A 17,609-nucleotide genomic window follows, 5' to 3' on the forward strand; every position below is an offset into this window, starting at 1 on the left:
ATCAGCGTCATCTTCGTACAGTAGGTTGAGTTTTGTGCACAACAGGTATCCAAGTAATTTTCTTAATTCGTGTTTTGAGTCAGACACATTTTTAATGATACATACATCAGATGTACATGATTTTTATTGACTTTTATTGATTAATATTGATCAATGATCAGGTTTATTGTGGTTTTATTTTTCTATTTTTTGAGCTGTCTATTGAATTACAAGCAATTTGTATATTCTACAGTTTCATGAGGATTAAATATACAGTTCCACTATAATACCAATTCATGAAATAATTAACCAACATTTGAATGTGCTGAGTATTTTAGTCAGACACAATAAAATCCTTTATAAACACAACAAGAGCTAGAAGGCCACATACAACCAAGATGCAACCCATAGTGATGGCAGAATAAAAAGTTTTATCCGACATGCCTCGACTGCCTGTAGTATTCGTAGTAGTAGATTTGGTTTGACATTTACCTGTACATGGCGATACAGACTTGTGTGACCGAGTTGTCAACTTCTCAAACACTTTAGCAGTCTGTCTCTCTGGTGAAATGGTGTTTAAATGATTTACAATGGATTTAATTGTCGTTAATACATTTGATTTTAATGTTATGCGTGTACCAGCTGTGCCCACTGTTTTTGCTTGTTTTCCAGTGGCAGTTTGAATCATAGTTATAAGATTTTTACCAGTAGCCTCATTTATTGTTGGACCATTTGAAGTTTCTATAGCTTGAGGAGATTTTCGTGGTCTAACTGTGTTTTTTTCACTTGTTTCAACTTTAGATGGCCCTGTTCCTGCTGTTTTGGGTCTTTTTATGATGGTGGTTGGTGCTAGTTTTCCTTCAGTTAAATCTGCTTTTGTTTCAGTCCTAACCGCTTCTGTCCTAAATGTAATGTCTGGTCTAGTTTTGGATGTTGCTTTATTTTCAGGTGTGATTTTTGAAGTTTTAAGTTTACTGGCAATGAAATTTGTTGCTCTTACGGTCCCTGGCTCTGATACCGAAGTCGCACTCCTGATATTAACTGTAGCTGCAAATCTGGTTGTCCCTGATTCTTGTTTGGGTGTGATGCTTATTTCTGCTGGTTTCTCAAAAATTGTAACATCTGTTTCACTTTTATGTGTTTCCATGATATCACTTTCACTTATTCTCTCAGGTTCAGGTGTTTTTTGAGCTGTATTTATCAATGTTTCCACATTGGCACTTTCTTCTATTTGTGTACATGTGGTGACTATTGTTTCTGCTGTTTCTTGTCTTTCGGTCTTTTTTGTTCCAGACGAAGTGTGTCTCTTAACTTTCTCTATGGTCCCAGACGAGACGATTGTTTCCTCAGCTGCACTCACTGCTGCCGTCTCAGCTGTTGTTTGCCGAGAGGGTTCGGCAATAGCAACGGATGAAGCTCTTGATACCACAGATGATCCAGACATCATATTCACTGATGCAGTTCCAGGAATATTTGTGATTATTTGTGCCTTCTGCGTGTTCGACACACCATCTGATGCACTCACTAATGTTGTCATCTCTGTTCGAGTTGCATCTGAGTTAAATGTGAATGAATTTATGGAAGACTTTGTTCTAATCTCAGATTGTTGAAACCTAGACATGAATAAAAAAAACCTGTAATTATTAAAAATTCTTACTAGACTGTCATATTTTTAAAGGACTATAAAAATGTGCACCTCATTATCCAAGATGCCAGCATTCCAGTTGCACTGATCACCACTACATAAAGAATGTAAAGAAGAATTAAATACTAAACAGATCAGAAAGATGATACTGATGGGTCATTATCTTTTGATAACCCATAGGTTTTTGGGTTTTAAAAAAGGCATATAGTGACTCCCCAGTCTAAACCCAGCAAAAAGAAATCATATTGGTTCCCTGTTCATGACTGATATTTATTGTAAGGATTTTGCTGTAATTATGAATTTATCAGATTTGAAACCACCAACCTGCAGAGATGACCAGCACACAGATAGATCTGGCAGCCATCTTTCTCTCTCTCTCTCTCTCTCTCTCTCTCTCTCTCTCTCTCTCTCTCTCTGTTTCTTTCTCTTTTTGTGGCCTGTGTGGAACAAAAAGAACTCCCACAATTAGTCTTCAGCACCAAAAATGTAAACTTTGTGTGTTCATATTTGACTGCTGTTGAGGTGATTAACAACGATTTTTCTCTTCACTGAGTGAGTTACCAAACTAGTTTGAAATTGTTAAGTGATGGAAGAATGTGTTGTTATTTAAGACGTTCTATCTTATATATCCAGTGCAAACACACCAATAAAAGAAGTACATTTTTAATTTTGCAAGGAATTTTAAAGATTTTAATTTAAAAATATTATTTCATCAGGTTGATGTTGTAAATGTTACATTTATGGATGGATGCAGATCTAAATCCTGACATAATATGTAATATCAATATCTACAAACTTGGGTTTTGTGATTTGACGTTCGTATTAATGGAGTTCCATTTAGTCGTGTATAGAGCTTATTGAAAAAATCCCCTGTATGGAGGTTCAACATATTAATAATTTTTTGTCAACATATCAAACATTTTTACATGTATTAATCGTGGGTATTCTGCATGATTTCCGTTATACTGATTATAACTAAACAACTTAACATGCCTTTAAACTCTTGAAATGTTTTTTTTTTATATTTACACATCATGTCAAAAGCACATATACTATCACTATCAAAATATATATCACATAAGTAAACAGAAAATATCATGTTTCCTTTATATATATATTCTCACAGTTCAGAATATATGATTTCTGTAATAGTTCTATGTTAATCCATTATAGACCATGTACCATATGTTAAGTCCCCTCTATCACAAAGCATCCTTAAAACATTTTAATACTTCTCAAATCACAAACTGCAGATTTTATTTTAAAATCACACAGTTACAGTACTATTTATGAAACAAAATTAATAAAAATATTTACCGGTGCCAGGAAGATCAATAGAACTGTGTCTCCAAAGGTCTCCTGTGACACCAAATGTTAGGACTCATGCATCTCATTCGATTTGCATGTCAAATAGAAGTATCAAGGCACCTTGTCCTCTAAGAATGAGGAATATGCATGTGTCTGTTAGTCTATCCATCCATAAGTCCTTCATATTTATATTTAGATGTCAAATTGTAGACAATGGTCTCAATGTAAAGTGACTCACAATAGACTAATTACAGAGACAGTTTGTGTGGAAACACCTGGGGTTTGGTGCCTTGCTCAAGGATACAGTGATGACAAAGCAAGATTCTGATCTCTATATTTTCAATTCACAATGTGGGAGGGCATCAGACACACAACATAAAGTGTTACAGCCACTTGGTGAAAATTGTGTAATTGGACTCAGAGGCTGGGTTCAGTAAACAAGGTCATTATGTTCTACTGCTCTAAATCAGTTTAGCCACTCGGGGGAGCCATCGCCAACCATTACTGACTTCTTCACTGTGATGCTGTTGTTGGAGAAAAAGAAGGTGATATTGATAAGAGTGTGACTGAAATTATATATTTAAATATATTTAAGTTATTAGTTTACTTTCTTATTTATCCTTGCATTCATCAGCCTCCGCATCCCATTTGTCATCTGTCTCTTTTTGTCATCCCTGAGCATAGCATGTGATTAGGTCTACTGTGAGTCATTCCTCAGCTCAGAAATACTTTCTCTTTGTCTCATAGTGCAGTATGACTCACAGTCCTTAATTGGGTATGTAGAAAGGAGACTCAGTTTGACAATCTGTTTATCTGCTCAGCTAAATTCTCTACCGGTATCTCTTCTGGTTGATGGTAGGCATTTGCTGTCATTCAGCGGGACTGTGGTCATTAGTTTTGGAATTATCCTGTGTGCCTGTGCCTGATTATTTCCTGTGCCTTTCAGGAACCAGCACACATTGGACATTATGTTTTCAACTTGCTCAAAGCTATAACATTTGTTTGAATGTGTTTGAATGAATTAGTGTTTTTGGACAATTTTTTAGATTGAATGATTCAATGACTCATTGCGTCCAAAACGGCATACATATACTACAGTTGATAAGTATGTTCAATATAGTATGCATGTGTGTAGTATGAATGCTCTCTGGACATACTACTGTACATCTGTCATGTTGGCCTTGTCATGTGACCTACGCTGTCGGTTGTGTTGCTACACTTCCATCTCCTCCTCTCCTGTGGCTTCATTGGATAGTGAGTTGTTTTCCTATAAATGCAGTCATTAGTAGAAATATACATACCGTGATAAATGTATTTTCTTCTGCAGCACATCAGTTATTTATTGGCCATCTATTCTTATTGCCCTTTCTTGTTTTGGATTTTAGATTGACAGAAAAAAAATATATATATATATATACCTTTTGTAACACTCATCTTAAGATGTACTTAAAACGCTGTCAAAGATGAGAACAAAAATTAGGAAACTGAAAACTTTAAAAAATTCGAAAAATTTCAAATTTGTGGAGCTGCCCAAATATTAACTTCTGTTTTTATTTATTTTTAGTTTATTTTCATATCACATTCTCTAAACTGTTTTTTAACTAAATACTGCAGAGGATTTCACATATAGTATGGGAATATTTGGATTCGGATGCAGGCAGCTAGTCACTTGTTTCATTCCTCAATTAATTAGTGTGTTCAAACGAATTGTTTAAGTGAACGATTAAACACAGTCACTTTCTGATGAAACTTGCATGAAGAGTCACTGAGAAATCTACACTATTAATGCACTATTAGAACTAATAGTGAAATTCACAGTTCTAAATTTGAGGGCTGAAACTAACCAACTTCCTTTTAGTCTGAATTTCTGAATGTAAACAATGCCCTCAATAAAAACAACATGCTTCCTCAAATCTCAATGAAATGTATATGCACAATTTGAATTTTTCTCTGATTACTATTCTAATAATTTTCCTAGAGCTGCACCACAGGATAACAGTCTATCTAGAAAGCCTGTCTGCCATTTATTTAAGGATCCTCACATGCATTACTTCACTGTGCCACTGATGCAGATGGATCTTCTTTTGAATGGTTATGTAGTGCCATACACAGCGCAGAATAACCCACGATCCCATATTTCTGGCTGCATAGCAACAAGAAACATCTCATGTTCTGGTAGCTTGCTCTCATTCCAGTTTCACAGAGAGAAGAGAGAGGTTGAGCAAATTATATTTTAACATACAGAAAGGCATAACATGGTTATGTAATCTGCACAGTCGCAAAGTGTTATATGTTTTCAAATGAATAATGTGTTATTTAATTATATTACATTCATAATAATTTGTCTGTGTGTTCAGCTCATCCTCACGAGATAATGTTTGGCTTTGCAGGCCTCAGCCCTGTTAAGTCTTAAATTAGTATAATTAGAAAGGCACTCATGAATAGGTCAGCAAGTCCCCTGGTACCAAACCCAGAGGTGGCTAAAATATAGGACACACATTTCAGTGACTTAAATGCTCTTAGTGAATTAAACACGCTTGCTGACACACATGGAAGTGTAGAGTAGCATGATTTGACGTGGTTTCCAGCCACTCTTTTATATATAAACTGAAGTTTTTCAGGACAAGTGATGTTTTGTGACCGGGAGATCCCAGTTGGTTTGATTCTGGAACACATGAATGTGTGTTTCACCCAGAGCAGAACAAACCTCATGCCTCATCTTGCTAAATCTCAGTTGACCTGATTCGCACACAGCACAGCCTCAAACTCTATCTATTTCTCTTTCTTAGTCTCTCTATGTGGTTTAATTCTCTTTCTATTTATCCCTCTGCTGCTCTCTCTCTTTCTAATGAGGTCAGAGATTGAGTCTGTATCAAAGTCACAGTTATTCAGTGAGAGAAGCATGCAGCGTGTGTCTCCAGGCTCATAGTATTAATGATAACAGCGTCAATGTCACTCTACCTATATTCAACAAAATTCAGAATGGGATGCTGTAATGAGCTTGAGAGAGAGAGAGGGAGAGACTATATGTAAGTTTGTGCGCCCTGGTTTAAGATGGCTATTTTAGGTCGGTGATTGATTTAAATAGTTTTGAGCTAAAGTTTGAGGGCAGAACTTCTTTGGGATATCTGGGTTATTCATGTAACTTTATCTAAACTGATAATGTGATTGTGTGTGTGTGTTTAGGGAAGGGGTGTCCAACCCTGTTAATGGCAATCGACTGTCCTGCAAAGTTTAGCTCCAACCCTAATCAAATACACCTAAAGCAACTAATTAAGGTCTTCAGGATCGCTTGAAAATTAAAGGTAGGTGTGACTAATTAGAGTTGGAGCTGAATTTTGCAGGACAGTCGATCGCCAGGAACAGGACTGGGCACACTTAGTTTAGGGAATAATGCCGCCCAGTACACAGTGTGAGAGTATGTGTCTTCTCATCTGTTCTTCATTTTTTATTCTTTGTGTAGTTTCATCCACCGTCAGATATCTGTGTTAGGTAAGTGTGCTGGTGAGTGATTGTATTTTGTAATGTAGCCTACATACACATTTGTTTTTCTATTATAGTGTTTCTATTGTTTTTATACTAAGCTCATGATATTTTCTATTCTATAATCTTACTCCTAAACCTTGCAAAAACCTTTCATAATTTTTATATTATCAGTAAAACGTTATTTAGTGTATTTATGAAGCTGATTTCCTTGTGGGAAGCATTGGCTACGTTCTGTTCTTCATAATGTATGTGATTTCAGGTTTTACTATCCTTGAGGGGACATTTGGTTCTCACAACGTAGGCAAAATTTGCCCCACACACACACACACACACACTTGCGCAGCCATCTGTAGCATCTTGTAAGGGCTATATCATTTGCCACTGTCCAAACAATGCATTCTGGGAAGGAGCCGGAGATAAACATACCAGAGAAATAATCTATTTGAGAAATTATCTTCCCCGCTGTTCCCATCACATTTCCCATTCTTCTATTTTCCTTTCTGTTCTCTTGCCAATTTTGTCACACCTATCTCGTTCCTTTTTTATTTATCCTATCATTTGGATTCCTAGCCATCATAACAGATATTCCAATAAGACACTTAATAATAGCTGTGACACCTTCACAAGTAACTACAGCGCATTGTGTACCTATATGCAAAGACAAAATTTGAATAAACAGGTTGATGTTTAATGTAAGAATATTTTTATTTGGTTCTATATCTTAATATAAAGTTGGATCAGTCTTCTGCAGCCTGCTGCTTTATTCATGTTGTTGTTTATTTTTGTTTGTTTCAGGGTAATTCTGAGGAATTACTGCTATAACTGTTTTTAGAGTTGAGTGTAACCTGGTTTCTTTAGTGATGTAAGCCACATATTTCTTCTTGCCTCAAATGTCATCACCTAAATTACAGTGCAGTCTCTTTGGTTTTATCCTGATCCCTTTTTCCTCGACTCTGCCTCTATATCTCCTACATCCACGTCCTATTTTTATGGCAACAATTCTTGTGGTCTAAACTGGAACAGCTAGGTGACCTTCAAAAACTTGTTTCTGGAGGATAGGTAGAACTTGGTGGTGTGAGAATGAGAGAGAGAGAGAACAGAAATAGTTTGCTTGTCCCAATGAGATGACTCGAGGAGGTTGTGAGAGGAATATAAATATCTTTTAGTAGGTCGGAGAGAGAGAGAGAGTGGAAGAGATAAAGATACAGGGGTGAAGAAAGAGAGAAAAAGGGAAAAGGAGGGCCATCGTAGTTTGTATTTGCATTTAATCATATGGTTTCTCTTGGGTACAGTTGTGACTTCAGCATCAGGGTACCTCATCAGTCAATGGTATCAAGAAACAAGGACTACACAGTCATCTATTTGATCTAAACAGCATCAGTGAGGTGTGAGTGTTGTGCACAGCAACAGACTTCAAATCTATCTTAGCACAAACTCCCTGGTGGTCAGAGCCAATAGATTTTGAGATCCAAAACTGGACACATGTACTGAGCCTGAGGCAAAAATAATTGCTTCTGCACACAAAACACACAAACAATCACAGACTGAACTGTGCACTCATAATTTGCTATTTCAAATGAATTAACATCACACACACACACGCACATATGTACTGTATATAGGCTCTATATATATACACACAAACACACACGCACACGTTTGTTTCTGTGAATTGTGGGGACTTTCCATAGACTTTTATACTGACCAAACAATATTTACTATCCCCTAACCCTAAACCTACCCCTTACAGAAAACCTTTTTGCATTGTTACACTTTCAGATAAACATCATTTACTGTTTAATTTTTTTTTTCATTGTGAGGACCGCAGGCCAGTCCCCACAAGGTCAAAAATTTCAGGTTTTACTATCCTTGTGGGGACATTTGATCCCTACAATGTAGCATAAACAAGTGCACACACACACACACACACACACACACACACACTTTTTAAAGAACTGTTTATATATAAATATATTTATATAATATAATATAATATATAAAGAAATAAATTCATTTTGGCAATCCCAAAATCTGTCCCACCTTAACCTCACCGCACCCACACTGCCATGTCTTTTATATAAGGACAGTAGGACAGATTTACAGAGAAACCGTAGACAGAGAGACACAGACAGACATTAAAAGATAAAACTGAAAAATAATGAGAGACAGAGTGAGAGACTGAATGTGCTGTAGTGAGCAGAAAGCAGTCTATGTAAGCAGAGCTTCAGCCAGTTTGTCCCAGCTCGAGAGGGCCCCAGTACCCACAGATACTCAGTGCTGCCCACTCAGCTCTTTTCCTTTGTCTCCCACACTATTGTGTGCTCTTTCAAAAGAGGGGACCAGGTAGGGATGGGGACCATTGTAGGTGGGAGGGGTGGAGGTTTAGATAGAAAGAGAGAGAGAGTCAGACAGACATTAGTAAGAGACATTTATCACTGCATAAAAAGTCAATTCAACCCCTGAGTCAGGAAGAAACCAGATCTGTAATCTATGATCAGCAATCAGTTTTCATCTGATTAAAAGAATATCAGTATCAAAAGAATACTTGTGCATAAACTTGAGATGCCTGTTTGTCTTGAAGAGCCCATTATGAGAGTGTGTGCATCTAGAAGTGTGTGTTGGTCCAAGCTGAGCAAAATTGTACTTCTCTTCAAACAACTTTTGCATCAGAGAACTCAGATAATGACCAACGGCTAAAAAGATCTCTAGGATATGTAAATTTAAAAGTGAATGACATGTGGGACCCAACAGAATTAGATAAGGGCATGAACATGGTCAGTTGGCATAAAGGATATGTTTGAATACATATCTGCTGCTATGTAAATGTCAATGACAGTGTCCATTATATGCTCCATTAGCAAGAGTATTTTTTATGTGGGAACATTCTAGACTAATGTTTTGTATTCTCCACTAGGACCAGTACAGAACTGCTTGAATGTGTTGACATATGTGCTTTTGGTGTAATGTGGTTTTTTGCTTGTTGGGTGTTTTGTTGTTTTATGTCTAGGTATAACCACCCACCATCAGATCTGGCATGTGATGGATGTAGCAAATTCATGGCCTGATGCATTGTTTATGTTCTGGGTATGTGATTATGACCAGCATGTGGGACACATGCCCAGAGGCCCCAAGCAGTCTGGCCCCTCCACCCCAAATGAATCGAAGACCCCATCCCCCCAGTCACCTCTCTGAAAAAACACAAGGGCCCTTGTTTCTTTCATGTATCTTCAGGAGCCCCATTTCAAAGTCCCAGTCAAGAGCAAAGTTGCCTTGAAGCTTTTATTATTTCATGATACGAATCAATCAGGAGGCATCCCTTTCTGATAAACATTATGGGAATCCTATCCTTTTATCACTACCGCCAGCAAAATGCTATGGAGGCCCCAATGTCTAGCACAAAGGGGCCCTTTGGGACTGTGAATGGGCCGAGGGAGAACGTGATCGTGAACAGACAGAGGGGGCCCTGCTCCCTACCTCGCACTGGGTCTTGCGTCAACTAAGGATGGCCCTGGCTGAACATAATAAGGACATCGGGTTCAACTGTAATTATATGAAGCTGTGATAATACTTTTTGTGTGCAAAGAAAACAAAAATGACTTTATTCAACAATTCTTCTCCTCCAATTAACATCTTCTGCCATTATTGAGAGTACCTCTGCATGTAAACAACACATGCGTGTGATGCTGTTGACCTAAAACATGCATACGCTGAGCCTTGTTATCATGCGGAGGAAAGCAACGTGCATGCGTCGTGGTATTCTCCATAATGGCACAATACGTGATTCGGAGGAGAAGAATTGTTGAATAAAGTCATTATTTTTGTTTCCTTTGCACAGAAAAGTATTCTCGCTGCTTCATAAAATTACAGTTGAACCACTGCTTTCACATGAACTATTTTATCGATGTCCTTACCTTTCTGAGCCTGGGAACATTTCCGTTGCATTGCTGCCTATGCAGTGTCAGAGAGCTCTCAGATTTCATCAAAAATATCTTAATTTGTGTTTTGAAGATGAATGAAGATCTCACGGGTTTGGAGCAACATGAGGGTGAGTAATGAATGACAGAATTTTCATTTTTGGGTGAACTATCCCTTTTAAGTCGGTATGAATTCTGATTGTTTTTTATTCCCTGTGACTTACTGTATATCTGCTTGAAACGGCTTCTTTAACCAGAAAAACTGTAGGGTGGGATTTGATTTTGTCCAGTAGGAATTGATTGGATCATTGTTGTTTGCTAATGATATTGTTTGCTAATGACTATTGTCCCGCCCTCACACCAGTGTACACATCATCAGAGAAAACAAGTCATTGCAAGGGGGAGAGGATGTTAATGTTTTTGATTGTCAGCATGTTGTCTAACAAGATCCTGTAAATTTTAGAGCTGACCCTACAAAGGGCCCAGTTTGCTTTGGATCTCGCCTTGTTTGGGTAGATGATGTTACCGGTTAACCAGTGTGTAAGCATACAGTATAACTTGACAGATTAGACTAATAATATTATTATATTAACTACACAAGCAACCCAAATTACAGTATGTCACACGTGGTACCTACAAGTTTGCTTATCTCTTGATTTAATTTGCATGGTGGCAAATATCCATCATCCGCAGGCTATGGCAAGACAAGCAAGTAGGCTTCTCTGTCTTCTGATGTTCACCGGGACAATTATTCTTTTAAAGCACCCACTGGCTTTACGAACACTGTCTTTACTAGAAAAAGAACAGCGAAATTAATTCGCTCGTTGTTGTGCATCCGTGGGCGCGAAATGCGTTTAACATACTAATCAGATAGATGTGCCCCTCTCGCGCTGCTGTGTGTAGGCGCACGCTCGCTCGAGCCGTATGAGCGATGAGCCCCCGCAACCCCCCAACTATCATTCATTCTTTCGTCTATCAGTCGGACTAAAGAAACACGAGAGCGACACGCCGGAGGTCGCGTGGACACAAGGCTATATGACAGTTACGAAGGAATTCAAATATTCTACGAGAATTGAAATAACGGTTTGAAATCTGTGTGGTTAAGTTACCTGAGCTCATCGTCACGCGAGGGATTCGCTTTATGTTTCATAACCGCCCGCGCTGCTCGGGCTGAGAAAAAAAATCCCCCACACAAGGATGCGGATTTAACGGAAAAATTATCGAGAGTTGCCTGGCTTTTAAAACGGGAAGAAAACCGAAACACCTATGTGAGCTGGAAGAAACATTCCGCTTTGTCTTCGCCCGAGAGAACCGTTGAGATTCGTTGGATTTGAAAACACAGCCACGCCATAGGTAAGTCTGCGTAGCTGTAATGGCTGTTCATTTAAATCATCAAGATCGCGAATTAACTATGGCCACCACACATTATGCGGTTGTCAAAATTGTGAGGTAATGTAACGTTCAGTTATATCACATGGGTCGTGTGTGTGTGAGAGAGAGTGAGTGTGAATGACCATGCTGGTCGCCTTTTGTTTCGGCGTGTGTCTGTGCGTCCACCGCGTCTGTGTGTCCACATGCACTCCCTGCCCAGACGATCATGTGAGCTTTCCACCCAAACATTACGGTTCAGCACACTAATGTGAGGGATATGTGTGCGAGCGTAGGGTATCTGGCGTTTAAAATGCAATGCAATGTGATTTAGCTCGCATCTTTGGCTCCTTGCATGCCATCTGCTGTGTTATTTTGATTTGTCATAGGCGGTGGAGGGGGATGCGTGGCCTCACTAGCTGTTGCGCTGTCTGAATCCAAGACTGGAAAAAAACATCACTACGATATTGCCAAATTGCCGTGGAAGGGGAGGACAGGTAGATAAGTAATCCCAGTGCTCTTAACTCTATTGTACAACAACGTTTAATGCCAGTGTTTTGGACGGCTATCTTTGGCAGATTAAAGCGTTTAACGATTGAATCGGACATGGCTGTGCCTGCTATTGCATGCTGTATAAATGGAGTGATAGGGCGAGAACACGGGATTTGATGACATTAACGCAGCATGCGGCGGAGGATGGAGGGGGGATTACGGCCGGATCTGCGGTCAGCGCTCGTGCTGCTGTTGACCGTCAGTGTCTCATTCATTTGGACAGGCTGAGCTCTCTCTCATCTCGTCTGGATGGGGAATTCGAGGCGCTGCATAGTATCCCTACTGTATTCAGCCCTTCGTTTGAGTACATTTGATTTATTTTTAGTCTCTGTACTGGACTTGAGTCATTTTTCAGGTAACATGACAATATTCTTCCATTTGAACAGCAGGTGAATTTTGTTGAACTTTCTGTTCGTTCCTTCCTCCATGGTCGAGTACGAGATGTACTGTCTGTATGTGCTGTCTAAACAGTTAATATAGGTAGTGTTGAGATCTGGTCCTTATGTAATCGCATTCAGCGGCCTTTAGATAAAAGGGAAGAATTGTTTTTGCCTGTCTGTGAGTTGAGATATTGATTTAATCCCATTTCATAGGATGTTAAATCATAGGTTTTCAAGTGGTCCTTAACTTGCATTTATTTCTCCCTCTTTTACATGCTGACATATTTCAGCATCTCATTAAGTAGCACATCATCAGATATACCCACAATGCAATTGTTATTGAAATGACTGCTTTGGTCATATCACATTGTGATGACACATGAATATGAATATAAATCTTTAAGGGAAATTCACTCAAAATGAGAATACTGTCATTGTTTACTCACCGTCATGTTGTTCCAAACCTGATGACTTACTATTTTTAGGGTATTTTGAAAATAATTGGTAATCAAATGAATATAAAACATTTCTCAGAGTATCTGCTTTTGTGTTCTACAGAAGAAAGTCATACAGGTGTGTGAACCTTATCTCTTTAACATCTCATATTGTTGCTGTGCAGATAGAACAAATAAATAAAAGCACATTGAACAGAAGTTTCAGGTTGAACAGAGTGTGCAGAAACTACAAACTAGCAAGTTTGCCTATAACCTGGTTCCAACAGGAAGTTCTTTAAAAGAACAGAGCTCAGATGTGTTTCATTTGAGCCAAAAGTAAAGATAGTGAACAGAACTTAGTTATGTATTGCATTTGTATCGGGACAAATCTTTCTCTCTTTTTTTTTTTGGTTCACTGTTTTTTTCACCCAGTTTTATTAATCTAAGTCATATTGAATAACGTAATGCTGAATTGTTACAATCAATAATAGTAATAATAATATTAGCAATATATAATGCATTAGAAATGTACTTATTTCAAAAAGTAATTTCTTCACTTTTATGCTTGTTTAGCCCTCAAGGCTTTATTTTGGTGTAGGACTGATGGAAGATCAATAGTTTTTAATGTGCTTCTCATTCCAAATCCGGAGAAATGATGTCAACTCCTACATTTCAGTATTTTATCTTGTGTTTATATAAAAGTAGGGTTGCACGATTAATCGAATGTGATTGTCATGTGCATCTTGTCAGTAAAGCTGGTTTTGTACTCAGTAGTAAATCTCCAGCACGTGTTTTCAGATGGAGCATCATTTACTACACAGAGCTGTAGTTCACTGACAAGCTACGCAAAATCACGTTCATAATTAAGACGATTTAATCACGCAATTATGAAATCGAAGAAATCGTTCTGCGATTATGAAAGCTGTTTGCGTAGCTTGTCAGTGAACTACGGCTCTGTGTAGTAAATGATGCTCCATCTGAAAGCACGTGAAAATACCACATTTAATGTTTTTACTCCAAACTCACTTCATAATGTGAGTCGAGTGTTTGAAATAAATCCTTCCGTGAGATGATGTGACTTCTTGCACAGAATAAGGCACGCAACATATTTCATAGTATTTTAAGCAGTGATAAGGCTATGTCAAATAGCATTGCAATATTATATAATTTATTATAATAAAAATTATAAGACGAACTCAGATAAACCATATATTGTCATAGTTGTGTGTTTATTAGTCTACGTTGAATTAATGAAAGCAGTTAAATATTCTGTTTATTCAGCAACCGCTATAGGCATTTCCTGGGTTTGTTCTGCAAGGCGTATTTGGAGTTTCAGCACGAGAGCGCCCTCTGGCCTTCAGATGGAGATTTACTGCTGATCACAGAACCGTGCTTCACTGAAAGATGCGCATGACAATTGCAGCTTCTGCCTAATCGCAATTTATCGCTTTTGCGATTTAATTTCGGTTAATCGTGCAGCCCTATATAAAAGCAATAAAAATATTGCCATTGTCATGCCAGTACCTTTTGAACTCTTTGATTAATTGAGCTGCTCTAGAAATTGCTGAGACCTTGAACCCCATAGATGGGTGTGGATGGACAGATTGAACTAAAGATAATTGGAATCATGCTAGCTGACAGATGGACAGAGAAATCTGCTCAGATGTACAGATGAATCATTGGCTGCAAGTGGCTGTGTTTGCTGGTTGATGAATGAATGAAGAGATAAATGGATAGTGGCAGCAATGAGAGGAATTCGATGCTGGCCCCCCAGAGTGCTGACGGTCTAAATCCCCCCATACTTTCCTCTCTGTATGTTGCTGTGGGTGAGACCACTATTGTCCCGATGCACAGGGTGCTGTGTTTCTCTAAGCCAAGTCATCATTACTACTGCCGGTGCTTTTGTTTTCACTTAATGCCCCTACATTCCTGCCCACCGCCACACTAGGGCACAGAGAGTAGAGATGGACACAATGATAATATGATCTGTATCAGCATTTAGGGTTAGTGTGACTGGTCAACTGGATGATCAGCCAACACTCAGCAAACCAGAATCAGTTCCAGGATCTCGGCTATACCTCCACTGATTTGAGTAATTTGTATAGCTTGAAATTCATGCTGCTGGAAAGGTTTCATAATACGTTTATTATAATTATTGACATGGTGTTGGGTATCTTCTGTCAGAGCAGGGTAAAGTGGAGGCTTTTATCCAATGTAAAATCAGCTGGACAGCTGCCCAAATGTCTCTTAGAAGCTCTGTTGCTTGGAGGAAATGTCTTTACCTGCAACACAACCTGATGTCTGGGTCAGAGATATTACAGTCAATGTAGTTTATCTGACAAGTATTTTAACTCCGTTAACAGTTATGCAGAGCCAAATTCAAGTCCAGTATAAGTGCAGTAAATATGATTCTTTGATCTCCCTAAATGGGTGGATCTGTTAGATTGACATGGCAGTTAGAAGGAGTATAAATGCATTATTTTATTCTTTTTGCACATTTCTTTGCATTTAAAGTCAAGTCAGTTTTGTTTGTATAGCACTTTTCACAGTACACATGGTCTTAAAGCAGCTTTACAGGGATTCCTGATATTAATGGTTATTAGGGCTGGCCGATATATCTAACGATATGATCATGCGCATTTAGTCAGTAAATCTGGTTCTGTGATTAGCGCTAAATCGCCATCACCTGCTTTCAAATGGAGCGGCACTTAATAGACAGAGCCGTAGATTACTGACAAGCTACGCAATATCGCGTTCATTATCGAAGGCGATTCATCTGCGATAATGAACGTGATATTGCGTAGCTTGTCAGTGAATTAGCTTTACTGACGAAATGCGCGTGACAATCACATGCGATATATTGCCCATCCCTAGTTTTCACAAATTTTTTGCTCAATTTTTTAAATCAAACTTCTCATGAGGTTCTTGTCAGAGCAGTAAGAGGTATAAGCATTACACTTTAATTTGACATTTCGATGATTCCAAATATGAGGTGACACGCATCATTATAAAAAAAACTGTACAGTGTTGAGGTTATTGCTACATTGTCATCTGTGTAGTCATCATTGTTTCCTGCCACAGATTTAAACTTGCATGAGACTAGACTGTTTTCTTCCTAGTTTTCGAATTTAAAGTCAGTGTGAAAGGAATGACTTTTTTTACAAAAATTGTAAATTTTCACTCAAATATACAAATGGTCTGTATACAGATATTTGTATTTTTTCCTCATGAAGACATGTCCACAAAGTGAATAGTACTTTTGACTCTTGCAGAGAATTAGTGGCTTAGAAAATGCTGTTTTGTTGCCCTCACAACATGAAATGCTTCTTTCACAGTAACATCGTCCACTGCATAGAACTGTCAGTATAAAGACCACTGGGAAATAAAAGAGCCAGTGAAATGTAAACAAAAATAACTGAGTGCACCTTTACCAGTGATCTTCCCCCTCAGCACTAAACTGGACCAAACCAATGGTTAGCATTAATTAAAGGAATGGCCTCTTGTGTACAGTTTGTTTTTAGTAAGCAAGAATAATTGAAATGCAGGCTGTCTGACTGATGATTAGCATGCTCATAAATACACCTGTGAAGTCATACAGTAAGCAAAATAAATGTAATTTATTCAGTGAAAGCTAGTCATGACATAGGCAGGTATTATTTTGATGTTACATGAATAATAGCATTTAAACATGTTGCAGCTGCTGCTTTTGCTCAAAGCAACTACATACTTCTGCATCACTAACAAAAAATGTCAAAAGTGCATTAAAGCACATCTGTGTCCTCTCAGTGGAGAGAGACAGGGCTTTTTTAGACCAGTCCCCTGGACCATTTGAGAAGACTATATTTAGAACTTCACCTCTCTTCTACCTAGCTCAGAGTTCATAGATCTGCATGTTCTCTGGAGAAAACCCCATTAAACCCCAGAGATTCCTTAATCACATCTGGCAATGGAATGCAATCCTATGCAGTGCAAATACCAGAGTTTTTCTTTTTTTAATTATTTATTTATTTTTAACTTTCTTTAATGCTGGATTGTGCTGTTTGTTGCAGTCCTTTTATTCTTTTACCCTATGTTAATTGTTTAGTTTTTTTTATATTTGAAAATAAAGAAAAATAACACAATAAACATATTAAAAAAAGATATGCACAAGTAAATGAATTACTTTTGCAGAAGTCGCAAATATGCATATATTGTGCAGTATTTTATTTAATTTTTTGCAGTATACTTTTATGTAATACAATCTCAAGGCTCTACACCAGGGGTCGGCAACCTACGGCACGCATGCCAACAGTGGCACGCAGAGGGATAATTGCTGGCACATGAGCAATAGGGAAAACTGCATACTGACGCACATTTTGAGGTAATAACTTCTCATAGTCACACAGCCTGTTAGGAGCTATAAATATAGGGCCCTATGAAATCCATTTTATTTTTTCCTAAATTCCGTTTAATTTTTTTCAAAATCGTTTTTTTTTTTTTTTTTCGTTTTTTTTTTTCTGGATTTAGTTTGTTTCTGTTTTAACTTTTCTTGACTCCTTTTTAA

The 17,609-nt window shown here is 38.0% G+C and overlaps 1 protein-coding gene across 5 annotated transcripts in view; it reads left to right on the forward strand.

The window, feature by feature from the left end:
• Positions 1 to 11,161: 11,161 nt before the first annotated feature.
• Positions 11,162 to 17,609, forward strand: part of LOC109088715 (spectrin beta chain, non-erythrocytic 1-like) — a 75,774-nt gene continuing 69,326 nt past the window's right edge. For 2 of the 5 annotated variants that reach the window (XM_042724356.1, XM_042724360.1), the window contains exon 1: positions 11,729 to 11,781. In XM_042724356.1, the coding sequence (XP_042580290.1) occupies positions 11,744 to 11,781 (38 nt within the window). In that variant the 5' untranslated portion in view covers positions 11,729 to 11,743. Of the gene's footprint in view, positions 11,686 to 11,728; positions 11,782 to 11,820; positions 12,198 to 12,228; positions 12,608 to 17,609 lie in introns of those variants that run through there. The other 3 variants (XM_042724357.1, XM_042724358.1, XM_042724359.1) reach the window with 3 other exon arrangements.

Source organism: Cyprinus carpio, chromosome B5 (assembly GCF_018340385.1).
Source record: "Cyprinus carpio isolate SPL01 chromosome B5, ASM1834038v1, whole genome shotgun sequence".
Lineage (NCBI taxonomy): Eukaryota > Metazoa > Chordata > Actinopteri > Cypriniformes > Cyprinidae > Cyprinus > Cyprinus carpio.